Here is a 15,412-nt window from a genome sequence, read left to right as displayed (position 1 = left end):
TAAGGGATCTGACCTCCCTTCCTTTCAAGTCTCTTTGAGTATTGTTGAAGTCTGTCTTCTAGGTGGCCTTTGGTAATTTTAAAGGAAAGGGTATCTATGAACCCAATACTATCCCCTTCTAAAGTTTTTCTTCCTCATGACAGTAATAAAGTTGAGTAGGCCAGGACAGGGACAGCCATTCTCATTTGTTGTAGGCCACCTTTGAGATGTTTGTAGGTCACCAGTTTTTTCTTGGATGGATCTTTGATATATCCTGTTAAAGCACAGTGTTATCTAAGATATTGATTTCAGGAAGAATCAAAGAGATGAGTGCTTTGACCTGCTCCAACAAAAGTTTGCAGATCTCAGAGGGCTATTAAGCCCACTCAGTGAGGTGCAAGACTTCTCATAGGCAGAATCAGAATCTGTCTTTCCAGTGGATAATGGCAGAGCAGCTCCCTTGTCTCTATTGTATCCCTACTCTAAGGACTTCAGCGTGGGTGTGCAGGCTGAGAAAGGCTAGAACTCGGACGCAGTTGTTCTGAGATCTATTGTGGCTTCCTCCCTCCCAGTCTGGGTGAAGCTTTGGTAAGTCCCACTGGTCTGGCTTGATGATGATAAAGGTGAAATGTAAACTTACCTTTTAATTTCCTTTCCTTTTGTCCTGCTAGACCAGTCCAGAACCCTCCCAGAGAAGCCACAGTGGTCAAGGGCTTAAAAGTGAAGGACATATAGAGGAAGGCCTTTTAGCTCACTCCATCAAAGATTGAATGGTCGCATGCAGCTGTAATAAAATTTAAATTGGATAATAAGTTTTATTGTAGCAGCATAAAATATACATTTCCTGGCGTGTAGCCAGATGGACTCAGAACGAATGGGATAGTATCCGCGTGCTAGCAGTTCGAGATGGATCTGACGTCAGCACGGGGGTATATATATCCCCACAGGAAGCGTAGCAACTCAGTAATTTCCATCTCCAAAGCAGTTTGGAGTGCCTGCACGCTAGGCGAGCGTGCTTTCCAAGTTGAGTAGGCCAGGACAGGCCAGGAAAATCTTTTTCTCTTTTCTTATAATTCTAGATTCTACTTTCTACTTTCTGTGAAAATATCGAGCCCCGCGCTCCTGCGGTGATACCCGGAGGTCACTCCCCCAGTTGAGCTGCCCGGGGTGATTCCCGTGATCACCCCGGAGGTGAAGTCCTCAGTCCGGCCGAATCGCGGCAGGGACACAGCCCCCGGGTGAGGTTCGGGTGAGGCTTATGAGGCGCCTCGGTCCTGGCGTGGACGAGGCAGCGGGTGCATATCCTCAAACGCGGTGGTGAAGGTAGCTGCCCGCTCTCCCCGCAGCCGGAGACCGCCTGGGTTCCAACCGAGGGGCGCCGAGATTAAGGTGAGGTGTACATCTCGTTTTGCGGGTCTCCGAAGGAACAGAGGATCGGCGGCGTGGCACGCCAAGGAGGGCGCCATTTTGTGGGCCTTGTTCAGGTAGGGCGCCGGTAATCGGCACAGGTTTATTCCTCCTTGTGCGTATATGGCCTTCTTGTTGTGAGCATTTCCACTGAGCGTGTATTGCTAACCGCCGGTTACTGAAAGGTATTGCCACACCGCATGTTGCGGAAAGCATATTGAATGCTATTGAGCGTATATTGCTAACCACATAGTGCTGAGAGCCTATTGAATGCTATTGCGAGTATATTGCTACCGCATATTACTGGAAGCCTATTGAATGCTATTGAGCGTATATTGCTAACTGTATATTGCTGAAAGCCTATTGAATGCTATTAAGAGTGTATTGCTAAACCGCATACTGCTGAGCGCTTATTGAATGCTATTGAGCGTATATTACTAACTGCATATTGCGGAAAGCCTATTGAGAGCCATAGTGCGTGTATTGCTTACGGCATATTGCTGAGTGCATATTGCATACACTTGGGCGGTCTTCTTGGCCGCCTATTGCTGAGAACATATTGCGCATATTGCTGCTGCATATTATTATTATTGTGCGCCTATTGTATTACGCGCCTATTGCTGCCGCATATTATTATTATTGTGCGCCTGTTGTATTAAGCGCCTATTGCTGCCGCATATTATTATTCTTGTGTGCCTGTTGTATTAAGCGCCCATTGCTGCCGCATATTATTATTATTGTGCGCCTGTTGTATTAAGCGCCCATTGCTGCCGCATATTGGTATTATTGTGCGCCTGTTGTATTAAGCGCCCATTGCTGCCGCATATTGGTATTATTGTGCGCCTGTTGTATTACGCATTTGGCGCAAATTTTTCAATGGATCAGAACGCAGCAGCATCTTCAGCGACGGCGCCGCCTGCTTCAGGCATTAAAGCCCTTGGCCTCTGCTCTGCATGCCAGCTGAGGGCCACGCGCAGTGAAGAGCCAAACTCCCTATGTGCCCAATGTGAGGAGGCCGTGGGACCCTTAGGCCAGGACCGGTCTCAGCCACGATTTGTTGACAGTTCCCCAGGGGCTACCCCGGATTTAGGGGGCAGTCTCGACCAATCAGGAATCCCGGGGGATCTTGTACCCCGGTGATTAGAGGCTGCTTCAATTTCCTGGGTGGCATATTGGTATTATTGTGCGCCTGTTGTATTACGCATTTGGCGCAAATTTTTCAATGGATCAGAACGCAGCAGCATCTTCAGCGACGGCGCCGCCTGCTTCAGGCATTAAAGCCCTTGGCCTCTGCTCTGCATGCCAGCTGAGGGCCACGCGCAGTGAAGAGCCAAACTCCCTATGTGCCCAATGTGAGGAGGCCGTGGGACCCTTAGGCCAGGACCGGTCTCAGCCACGATTTGTTGACAGTTCCCCAGGGGCTACCCCGGATTTAGGGGGCAGTCTCGACCAATCAGGAATCCCGGGGGATCTTGTACCCCGGTGATTAGAGGCTGCTTCAATTTCCTGGGTGGATCTCTTTAAGGGGATTCATGCCTTCGTACAGATGCAAACGGCTTCCCGTCCAGGCCCTGTGGTTCCTGCTGTTCCTGTGGTTCCTGCGGTGGCTGCGACTGCGGCGGCTGCTGCGGCGGCTGCTGCGGTGGTGGCTCCTGCGGATCCTGTTCCTGGACCCTCACGCCCTTATCACGAGCGGGACCTCCCGCCACTGGACAGTCCTGAGCAGTCGGACCAGGAGGTATCACCGGACGAGTCCGAACTTCCGGACGAGGGGGACCTTCCCCCTGGGATTGAGCCATATAGAACCATGAGGCGGTTCTTCCCTAAAGAGGATCTCTCCGACCTGGTGTCTCAGTGTCTGGCAGAATTGGATATTACGGGTCCCAGCACTTCGATGCCCTCCGCGCAGAACCCCCTGCTGGAAGGTCTTCGTCCTACAGCCCGCCATTTTCCATTCTTACAAGCGGCCCAACAACTGATAGATTTAGAATGGGCGGCACCAGCGGCTTCTTTCAAAGGGGGCCGGGCTCTGACGAGCATGTACCCCTTGGCACCGGCTATTCAGGACCTGCTGGCGTGCCCTCAGGTGGTCGCCTTGATTAGCGCTGTGGTCAAGCGCACTACCATTCCAGTTGAAGGGGGGACGACCCTCAGGGAGCCTCATGACCGGCAACTGGACGCCATTCTGAAACAGACCTTTGAGGTGGCAGCTCTATCTTTGCGGATCGCAACTTGTTGCACAGTGGTGATGCGTGCCTGTTTGTCACAGGTTAGAAACAACGCTCCAGCGGCAGACATGGAGTCAGCTCTTTCATTCCTCACGGATGCTGCATCTGACCTGGTACGGACAACAGCTAAGGGGATTTCATCCTCAGTAGCCACCAGGAGGCAGCTCTGGATCCGGAGATGGTCCGCTGATGCGCCTTCCAAGACACGCCTCACCAGATTGCCCTTTAAGGGCTCTTTCCTATTTGGCAGCGACCTTGATAAACTGGCCAGTACATGGGGTGCCTCTCCAGTGCCCAGACTACCGGAAGATTGGTTCAGAAGGGGCCAACGCGCCTTTCCAAGGCCCTCCAGGGGCAGGAGTTCCCAGTGCTTTGTTCCTTACAGGGGTCGCTACCAGGCACCGCGCCCTCAGGCCAGGAATCAGTCCTTTCGGACCAAGCAGCGCAAGAGGGGAGCGGGCCCGGGCTCGGGTCCCGGCCGCGCCTCCCAATGAGAATCCGCCGATTCATCTGGGGGACGGAGCCATAGGGGGCAGGTTAACCCTCTTCTACCCCAGATGGGTCGAGATTACGTCGGACCAGTGGGTCCTCGCCGTTATCCGGGAGGGATATTATCTGGACTTTCATCATCTCCCTCCGGACAAGTTTGTGGAATCCTCCTGTCCCATACACAAGAAGGCAGCATTGGAAGCTACCCTGGCGAGGCTCCTGTCCTTGAAAGCCATCATCCCAGTACCTGCCTGGGAAGTGAATTCTGGACACTATTCCATTTATTTCATGGTACCCAAGAAAGGGGGCACCTTTCGGCCTGTGCTGGACCTCAAGTCAGTCAATCGATACTTGCGGGTACCGAGGTTTCGTATGGAGACTCTAGCCAGGGGAATTCCTCACGGCGTTAGACCTGTCAGAGGCATACCTGCATATCCCGATCCATCTGGATCATCAGCGCTACCTACGCTTCAAGGTTCTGGGACGCCACTTCCAATTCCGGGCTCTGCCCTTCGGGTTGGCCATGTCACCACGGACATTCACCAAGGTGGTCGTAGTGGTAGCAGCAGCACTCAGGAGGGAAGGAATTCTGGTCCATCCCTACCTAGACGACTGGCTGATCCGGGCGAAATCTCGAGAGGAGAGCCTTCGGACGACCAACAGAGTAATCGCCCTTCTGGAAAGCTTGGGCTGGGTGATCAACCTCAGCAAGAGCTGCCTACAGCCTTCCCAGTCTCTGGAATACCTGGGAGTACAGTTCGACACCCGGGCGGACACAGTCAGTCTCACTACCAAGAGAAGGTTGAAACTTCAGCAGCGTATCCAGTATTTGATGGGAGCCAGTCGGCCCATAGCCTGGGATTATCTGCAGGTTCTTGGTCTCATGGCATCCACCCTGGAAGTGGTGCCTTGGGCGAGGGCCCATATGAGACCTCTACAACACTCCCTGCTCTCTCGCTGGAGCCCCCGTCTACGGAACTATTCCACGCACCTGCATCTGCCAGCCAGAGTGCGGACCCAGTTGCGGTGGTGGTTGCAGTCCAACCACATGAGCAGAGGGTCAAAGATGTCTTCACCCATGTGGACTTTGCTCACCACAGATGCCAGCCTGAGCGGCTGGGGAGCACACTGCGAAGGACTCACCGCACAAGGGCGATGGAACAGCGAAGAATCAGCGTGGAACATCAACCGTCTAGAGGCCCGGGCAGTCCGATTGGCATGCCTTCGATTTGCTCACAGACTGAAGAACAGAGCAGTCAGAGTGATGTCCGACAACGCCACCACGGTGGCATACATCAACCGTCAGGGCGGAATCAGAAGCAGACAAGTATCTCTGGAGATCGCCCCACTGATGGCTTGGGCAGAGGCGAATCTGCAGGACATCTCCGCCGTCCATATTGCCTGGAAGGACAATACCACAGCAGACTTCCTCAGCAGAGAAAGCCTAAATCCGGGAGAGTGGCAGCTGTCACCCACAGCCTTCCAGATGATTGTGGATCACTGGGGGATTCCGGACATGGATTTACTAGCGGACAAGTCCAATGCTCAGGTACCCAGATACTTCAGCCGCAAGCGCGACCCGTTCTCACACGGAATCGATGCCCTAGTTCAGCCATGCCCTCCAGGGACTCTGCTATACGCCTTTCCTCCGTGGCCTCTGCTGGGCGCCATCATCCACAAGATTCAGAAACACCGGGGCCTAGTTCTTCTAGTGGCACCAGACTGGCCAAGAAGACCCTGGTACGCAGACATGAGAAGACTACTGGCAGGGGAGCCTCTCCCCCTGCCTCCTCTCCGGGACCTTCTACTACAAGGACATGGACAATCTGCTGAACTACAAAACTTTCATCAATAACATCATAAAGGATTGCTTCTTTAAACTTCAACTATTAAAGAGACTAAGACCCCTCTTATATTTCCAAGACTTCAGATATGTTCTGCAAACAATAATATTCTCAAAAATAGATTATTGTAACTCTTTACTGCTTGGTCTACCCGCTAACACTTTGAAACCTCTTCAATTATTACAAAATGCCACTGCGAGGATTCTAACCAAATCCAACAAAAGGGAACATATTATACCCATCTTAAAGAACCTTCATTGGCTCCCCATCAATCAGAGAATCTTCTATAAAACCTTAACAATAATCCACAAAGTCATCAAAAACTCTTCTCCAATTGAACTCACCATCCCTTTACAACTTCACACCTCTTCCCGTCCAACGAGGCTAGCACAGAGAGGCTCGCTAAAGGCCCATCCACTTAAAACTTCACTTAGTAAAAGAGCGCTTTCCACCGCCGGACCTAAACTCTGGAACTCTCTCCCTCCTGACCTGAGATTGGAACAATCGACACCCACCTTTAAAAAGAGACTCAAGACATGGTTGTTTAATCAAGCATTCTCCTAATCCCAATAACTATTCGGAACTTTTCAACAATCGACCTCAGGCCCGACACAGTCAATTCCGAAAATATATTCTCCTATTTTATATTGTATTTAAATTGTACTCTCCTTGCTCCGTTGAAGTTATTTATTGCTTTCATTAAGTTATTTTATTTATTTCCAAGTTCAATCTTCCCTGTTCTCTGTAAGACATTATTCTATATACTGTCAATTTTATTGTTATAATGTAAACCGAATTGATTAGTAACTTTGTTACTAGAACTTCGGTATATAAAACTGTTAAATAAAATAAAATAAAGGTCCCATCCTCCACGAGGATCCAGCTCAATTCTCTCTTACGGTCTGGCCCTTGAGAGGGCTAGACTGAAGAAAAGAGGTTACTCGGAGCCCGTGATTGATACACTCCTCCGAGCTCGCAAGTTTTCCACATCCCTCACCTACGTTCGCATTTGGAAGGTATTCGAAGCATGGTGCGACACTCATGGCACCAATCCACATGCGACCACAATCCCTATTGTGTTGGATTTCCTGCAGGATGGACTTCAGAAGGGTCTCTCCCTCAGCTCCATCAAGGTTCAGGTGGCTGCGCTGTCTTGCTATGGTGCCAGGAGGGATGGCAAGACCATCGCCAAGCACCCAGATGTTTCTCGTTTCCTGCAAGGAGTCAAGCATATTCGTCCGCCACTGAAGTGGCCTGTGCCTTTGTGGAACCTCAACCTTGTTTTGGATTTCCTCGCGGGATCCACCTTCAGACCCCTTCGGGGCCTGTCTCTCCGTTCTCTAACCTTGAAGATGGTGTTCTTGCTGGCTGTATGTTCAGCCCGCAGCATCTCAGAGCTACAAGCGCTGTCCTGCCGTGATCCATTTCTCAGAATCACTCCGGAGGCTATCCTTCTTCGGACGGTCCCCTCCTTTCTACCGAAAGTGGTTTCACAGTTTCATCTTAACCAAACCATATCCTTGCCTACCACGGCGGGTTTGAAGAAATCTGAAGACGGGCGTCTATTACGCCATCTCGACATTGGCAGAATGCTGCCCAGATATCTGGAAGTGACACAACAACTACGAAAGACGGACCATCTGTTCGTCCTGCACAGCGGGAAGAAGCAAGGTGAAGCGGCCTCGCGGCCCACCATCGCCCGCTGGATTAAAGAAGTTATCAGAGCAGCTTACGTAGAAGCTGGGAAGTCTCCGCCTCTACAAGTCAAGGCTCATTCTACCAGAGCACAAGCGACATCCTGGGCTGAATCCAGGATGCTGTCGCCTGCAGAAATCTGTAAAGCGGCGACGTGGTCCTCCCTCCATACCTTCTCTAGGTTCTACCGTCTGGATGTCCAGGCCAGGGAGGACTCAGCATTTGCGAGGGCGGTACTACATGGGCCTCAGGCAGCCTCCCACCCAGGCTGGGAGTAAAGCTTTTGTACATCCCATTCGTACTGAGTCCATCTGGCTACACGCCAGGAAATGTTGAGATTACTACCTGATAATCTCCTTTTCCTTAGTGTAGACAGATGGACTCAGCATCCCGCCCAGCTGCCTGTGTACATGGGTTTCACCGATTCAAGGTAAGCCATGTCTTCTGTTCCATGAGAGCGTACACTCTACCTGGTGTTAACGCCTTCCGGTTGTGAATGCTGGTGGTCTCCAGCTACTATCAATCAGTCAGGGGAATCCTGTTTTCACTTTTAACTGAGCGTCAGTACACATTTCCATAACAGCTTTTGCAAGGAAGATTACTGAGTTGCTACGCTTCCTGTGGGGATATATATACCCCCGTGCTGACGTCAGATCCGTCTCCAACTGCTAGCACGCGGATACTATCCCATTCATTCTGAGTCCATCTGTCTACATTAAGGAAAAGGAGATTATCAGGTAGTAATCTCAACATTGGTTTTATATACGGTAAATATTGTTTTTAAGTTTCTTGTTTAACAGAGCAAATCACTCTTGTTACAAAGACTAAGAAAACCATTGCATTTAATTTGAAGGCAGCTTGCACATCTCAAATACATTGCCAATACACTACCCAGCTTAAAGTAGTAATTTAGCCAGCCATCTTACACTGATTCTGTCTAATCAGGGTCCTGACTTAGCACAGAGGGCAGCCAGCTGGATCTCTGGCAGGTAAATGACAGGTTAATACCACCTTCTTAAGATGGCAGGTCTGGAGCTTACATATGCCTGTGTAAGCTATTGAGGCAAGGGATGAGGTGAAGATGGCTTGGTTTACTATGGCTTAGGCAAGGATGAGATTGGCAAGTTCTCTATAGTCAATGGAGCAGGGCTGGGCTTAGCTGGGAGCCCAGTCTTGAAGCTCAGCTTATGCTTCGTGAAGTCTCTGGTGCAGAGTTCACAAGTGTGAAGTACCTGGTAAGTACTCAAAAACTAAGTTTGTTCCATGCTACTGATGCTAGTAATAGCAGTGGCTACTTTCTATGTCAACTTGATTAATAGCAAGTAATGGACTTCTCCTCCAATAATTTATCCAAACTTTTTTTTAAACCCATCTTCACTAACTGCACTAATCACATCCCCTGGCAACAAATTCCAGAGTTTAATCGTGCGATGAGTGAAAAAGAATTTTCTCTGATTAGTTTTAAATGTGCTACTTGCTAACTTCATGGAGTGCCCCCTAGTCCTTCTGTTATCCGAAAGAGTAAATAACTGATTCACATTTACCTATTCTAGATCTCTCATGATTTTAAAGACCTCTATCATATCCCCCCTCAGCCGTCTCTTCTCCAAGCTGAACAGCCCTAACCTCTAGTCTTTCCTCATAGGGGAGCAGTTTCATCCCCTTTATCATTTTGGTCACACTTCTCTGTACCTTCTCCATTGCAACTATATCTTTTTGGAGATGCGGCGACCAGAATTGTACACAGTATTCGAGGTGCGGTCTCAACATGAAGCGATACAGAGGCATTATGACATCCTCTGTTTTATTCACCATTCCCTTCCTATTAATTCCTAATATTCTGTTTGCTTTTTTGACTGCCACAGTACACTGAGCTGACAATTTCAAAGTATTATCCACTATGACACCTAGATTTCTTTCCTGGGCTGTAGCTCCTAATATGGAACCTAACATCGTGTAACTACAGCATGGGTTACTTTACCTTATATGCATCACCTTGCACTTATCCACATTAAATTTCATCTGCCATTTGGATGCCCAGTTTTCCAATCTCACAAGGTCCTCCTCCAATTTATCTCAATCTGCTTGTGGTTTTAACCACTCTGAATAATTTTGTATCATCTGCAAATTTGATTACATCACTCGTCGTATGTAGCATTTAAACTAATCGGAGAAAATTCTTTTTCACTCAACGCACAATTAATCTCTGGAATTTGTTGCCAGGGGATGTGGTTAGTGCAGTTAGTGTAGCTGGGTTTAAAAAAAGTATGGATAAGTTCTTGGAGGAGAAGTCCATTACCTGCTATTAATCAAGTTGACTTAGAAAATAGCCACTGCTATTACTAGCGTCAGTAGCATGGGATATACTTAGTTTTTGGGTACTTGCCAGCTACTTGTAGCTTGGAGTGGCCACTGTTGGAGGCAGGATGCTGGGCTTGGTCTGACCCAGTATGGCAATTTCTTATGTTCTTAAGGGTATATCGGCTGCCAGTGACTCCTGCTGGGTTCCTCTCTGGCATCATCTAGCAATGATCAGCTTCCTCCCCATAAAAGATCAGTTCTGCGGCACACAGCTGCTGGTGTGCATCACTGAAGCCATGCCTCACTTGGGGAGAATTTTTTCTTTTCCTGCTCTAGCCTCCTTGGAATGGGAAAGAAGAGGAAAATAAAGGCTCAGGCCTCTGCTCCAGTTCAGTCTTCTATCACATGTCCGATAGATTATCACCTGCAAAGGATAGCAAGTATGCCACTAGGTGCTGCTAGTTTAGAGGTTCAGATTCTTCAGGAGCCTCCTTGAGCCCTGGCACGGTTCTACCACCACCTCATCCAACTGGTCAGTCTGTTTTGATTTCTACTAAGGTATTAAAAGATGGGAATATTGGGACTTTTGATCCATCTGGGGTGGATAATAGTGTGGTCTCTCTACCCATTGACCCATTTACTGCTTTGCTAGATATTGCAACTAAATAATTCATTTAAGATCTGTTAGAGATTCTTCAGTATTGGGTAATACGGAGAAAGATATTGAACCTACTAATGTAGCATTTACAGATGTGTGTAAAATGATCTAAGAAATGGACTAGACCTAAACTCAATCCACTTCTCAATTTATGCAGTTCATGGGGGACTCCAAGAGTAAATTGGAGAACTATGAGCTATGTATGTCAGCTTTAGAATCTACAGTTACTACCCTTGTTTCCCAGTTTGGATCTCTTCAGACTTCTAGTGTTTTACTTGCTAGTCCCAGTCTTTCTACCCTTTCAGAATCATCAGTAGACGATATTCAAACAAGAGCTACTTTATTGGTGTCTTTTTGTGCCGAAAGGGATAAAGATATTGTCCTTCAGAAACATTTTAAAAATTTTGTTTTTTGTGGTCAGAAAATCCAAATATTTCCTGATGTTTTTAGAATTACTCAACTTAGGAGGAAGCAATTCCTCTAGTTGAAACAAAGGGTGTTGTCTTTTGGGGCTACCTATTTCCTGAAATTTCTATGTGTTTGACAAGTAAGGTTAATATTGTAAGAGGATGGGTTAATATACAGTGTGTTTGTATTATCTCCTCTGCTTTCTGTCCCTCCCCCCCCCTTATATGGACTTTATTCACCTTCAGGCCGATGCAGTGTTTGTGCGTAAAAAAGGGGTGCTCAGTATAGAGCACCTGCTTTCCTAATGTGTGCCCAGCCACCTCTCTTGGGTGCACGATGCAACCTAGCACCTGCTCGGCATCGGGTGCACAGGAGAGGTGGCTGTCAGTGAGGGTTGGGAAAATTGGTGCTCAATATGAGCGTCCATTTTCTCCCACTACCAGCACAATATACATGCACAAGATATATGGCTTGGATCTTTTGTGTGTATATTGGGATCCCAGAATTATTATTTTTTTACGAAGACTTTTTTTTTTTTTTCCCCGACCTGAATCTGCTTTCTGTGGTTCCTCCTACTTAGTTTCGTGACAATACTAATAGGAGAAATCACAGAAAGCAGGATTTTTTGTTTTTATCAATGAGCCCTTGAGCACGGCATACCTTTACGCCAGCCCTGAGCTGGTGTAAAACTTTGCTGCATTGCAATGGGCGCATTGGCCACTCAGGAAAGTTTTTGAATCATGGATATTAGCTAATAGCCTCATCTACATGGAATTTACATGTGATGAGTGCTATTAGCTACACGATGGTTTAGACGCGCATTTTAGACATGCTAATCCCCATATATTGCATCAGGGGTTATGGACGCCTTTCCAAAATGCGCATCTAATCGTGTGTTAATATATGTGCTAGCCGCAGTGCACGGTATTGCATTGGCCTGATTTTCCTTAAAAGGTTTCTTCTTTCTTGCGTGGTTGGAATTATTTGAACAATACGAAAATCCTGTTGTCATTGATATTTGTTATTAATGATATAAACTTTTAATAAAAATAATAAAAAAAAAAAAAAATTCTTATATTATTCCCGGTATTCTTGCTGAAAAAAAACCCCTTGCCTACAGCTTTTCCTAAATTTTATTGATAGTCCCTTTCATTCTGCAACTTGTTTGGCAATGAATTCCACAATTCTGGACCAGCAAAATAAAAAATCCTATTTCTAGTGTCTTGCAATTTAAAATTTTTCAAGTTTGGAATAACAAGAAGATTTTACTCATTGGCGTGCAAGGTACGAGTAGCTAGCTACATATGCTACTAATAGATATTTAATCCACTAGAAACTTCCCCATGCACTACTTTATGAATTAGAGTTAAAACTTTAAATCAACTACTAGTGGTATTGAGAGCCAATGAAGAGCTTTCATATGCTGGGTGATACTGTTACTATATTTGGCTCCAGTTATTAGATGGAATTTTGTATTAAATCTAATGCTTGTAACTATTTTTTTTGGTAAGCCAAAGTACAGGGAATTACAGTAATCAGTTTTACTCAAAACTAAGGCCTGTACCACCGCTCACATCATCCTTCTCCCTTTGAATTATCCTGTTGGCCTTTGTCTTCCACAGAAAGTAGGATCCTTATCACTCTCAGCAACTTCTGTTTTCTAATCCATCTCCTCTAGGGAGGTTATTGCCATTGTTATCTGTCTAATGGTTATTGTTGTAATGTTTTATTATGTATGTTCTAAGGTACCCCACCCTGAACTTTGGAGGGCGTTTCCATTCTTATTCTCCTGTTCATGGAGTGTCCCAGTTTTCAGCACCAAACGTTTTTGACACTACTTTATAATTCAAATCACAAATTCCAATCAGTTCCGTTAAAATTATAGCTTTGCTTTGCTCCAGAACTCGACTTAAATACATTGAATAGGGAAAGGGAAAAACTTGCAATTGCTTACATCAGGAACTTCCTGATCTCTACTCCTCTTTTCCCACCTTCCCCTGCAGTTTCTGCTGATAGTTTTAAAAGTATAATGTTCAGTTTTGCCAGTATACATTTGCAGATTCAACCCAGGGTAATTGTTTTTGATGATTTCAAGGTAGTAAAACAGTATGAAAAAGTGATGGCTCGAGCCAGAGGGATGCCAGAGTGCATAGAGCAAGGCATAATAAAAAGGAAAAAAGAGGTGATAATGCCTCTGTACAAGGTGAGCTCTTATCAGTCTCTTACTACAGGTATCTTGCCTTCTCTCTTACAACACGTTTATTCAGTGCTTAAAAATACTTGGGCCAATATTAAAAAAAAGTTGGGCTTCTAAATTAGGTGCCTGTTTTCAGCTGAACTTAAAAGGCCTAAGTTTTCAGCTGAAAATTCACATACATTTAGGAGCCTAAAAGTTAGGCTCCTAAATTTAGGAATATTAGTCCTTTGCCTAGATTTAGGACCTTAGATGCCTAGTTCTGAAAATCAGCTCTAACTCTATCCCCAAGCTACCCACTTTTTGGGCTCCTAAATTTAGGCTCCTGATGAAACCAGGAACCTAAATTTAGGAACTCAGCCCTAGTAAATTTTCCACCTTTCACGGTGGTGCTATTGGGTGCGAAAGCCGGCAGCGATAACACCGCAGTGGTGCGATGGCTGCTGGCTTTCGCAGGCCGGTCCCTTGTTTTCGCTGGATTCACCATTCTGCGTTAGAATGGTGAATCCAGGCCTAAGTCACTGAATTGTAAAATACTTGCCAGTTTCTCTACTCTTTATTTTCTATAAGCCACATTAAGGTTTTGACATAAAAAATTTAGGAAATTATTTCACTACAGCCCATGTTTTCTCCCATTCTATGTCTATGGGAAAAATGCTTAGAAAATGAGGCACATAGTTTGGTGCATTTGCTGGTTAAATTGGATTTTCAGATATTAAATACTGAATCTCAAAAGCATGTCTATCTCATTAATCTTCTATTGCTTTAATTAATTGAAAGATCAAGAGTAAATCTTAAATTAGAATGAAGTAAGTCAGCTTATTTACTGTATATTTAATTGGGCAGATGTTCTTCTTTATTGGCCTGTATGGACTACTGCTAAAGACACTGGCTTCTTTTCCTTCCCTGTTCTGTCTCCCTCTTTTTCATGGCCTGCTTGGGCTGCTGCTGAAGAGACTGGCTCCTTCACACCTCGTCCCATTAGACCATAAGACTTAGGCCAATTTTAGGCCATTTTTCTTTGAAGAAAATATATCTTATGGTCTGATAAATATGGCACTTTGTTTTTTTTTTTTTTATGTCATTGTGCTTTCCTTCTTCAGGCCTTAATGTCTTCCATGTATCCTTTCTTGTGTTGCTTCTTTTCAGTTTTGACTTCTTCTACTCACATCTTGGCTTCTTTTCTCCTTTCTTTTAGATTAGTCTTCCCTTTTTATTCTGATCCTACATTCTTTTATTTTAAATCTTTTCTATTTGTCTATATTTCTCCTCTTGCTTTCCTGACTAGCGAGTTCTCTTTCTTTTAAATTTGCCTACTTATTAAACTCTGCAATATTTTTTTTGTTATTTTGCACTTTAGCTTTTGATTCAGTGTTCAAATTTAATTGTTTTTTGGGTAAAGGCATTACACAAGTGAACTAAAAATATTAGATATTCTACTGTGGAGAAAGTGTTGCTCTTGTATAAATACTGAGCAAATCCAACTTTTGGAGTATGTGTTCTTGTTGCTTTGACATTGAACAAATTCAGTGCTATGTTCCATGATTTTCATGGAATCAGTTTTGTTAGTGAAGCAAGAACTGGAACCATATTTCATACATTTATTTTCTAATTATTGTACTTTTCAATTTTCAATAGATCGCGATCAAGACATCATCACCGTTCATGTAGTCGAAGTAGTGATAGATCCAGTCATGCAAGAACTCACAGTAGATCTCATGAGCGAGAACGACGCAAAGGCAGAGATAAAGAAAAATTAAAAGAAAAAGAGAGGGATAGAGGGAAAGAAAAGGAACATAGTGTCAAACGGGGGTAAGTGGCATTGCATGTTAGAATGAATAAAACATATGTTGCTGGATGAAATAGTGACCCTACAAGTATATTATGTTTTAACATGTATTTTATGTCTCTAATACAAAGTACAATATATTAATTAACTAAATTATTTATTTAATTTGGTCCAGTAGTTACTTCTGCTTGTTTAAGCTTCCAGGTTAATTGGAACTAGTATCTAATTGCACCTACTTGTTTTTTACCATTTAACACCCTCCCCTCTAGTTTATTCATCGCAATCACAGTCTTCAGTCAGAGTGCACAAGCACCTTTAGTCTGACCATTAGATGTTGCCATTATCTAATGGCTGGTCTCTGCTCCATATGGAGGGGTTGTGAGTGTTGTATTTGTAGGATCTCCAACCCCAACTGGCTTA

General features: G+C 45.4%; 1 protein-coding gene across 6 annotated transcripts in view; it reads left to right on the top strand.

The window, feature by feature from the left end:
* RSRC1 (arginine and serine rich coiled-coil 1) overlaps positions 1 to 15,412 on the top strand; it is a 611,612-nt gene that overhangs the window by 111,617 nt on the left and 484,583 nt on the right. For all 6 annotated transcript variants that reach the window (XM_029616253.1, XM_029616251.1, XM_029616250.1 and 3 more), the window contains one exon: positions 14,842 to 15,015. In XM_029616253.1, the coding sequence (XP_029472113.1) occupies positions 14,842 to 15,015 (174 nt within the window). The remainder of the gene's footprint in view (positions 1 to 14,841; positions 15,016 to 15,412) is intronic.

The sequence above is a fragment of the Rhinatrema bivittatum genome, chromosome 9 (genome assembly GCF_901001135.1).
Source record: "Rhinatrema bivittatum chromosome 9, aRhiBiv1.1, whole genome shotgun sequence".
Taxonomy (NCBI): domain Eukaryota; kingdom Metazoa; phylum Chordata; class Amphibia; order Gymnophiona; family Rhinatrematidae; genus Rhinatrema; species Rhinatrema bivittatum.
Note: the sequence above shows the minus strand (reverse complement) of the source record. Positions and strands in the feature narration are given on the sequence as shown.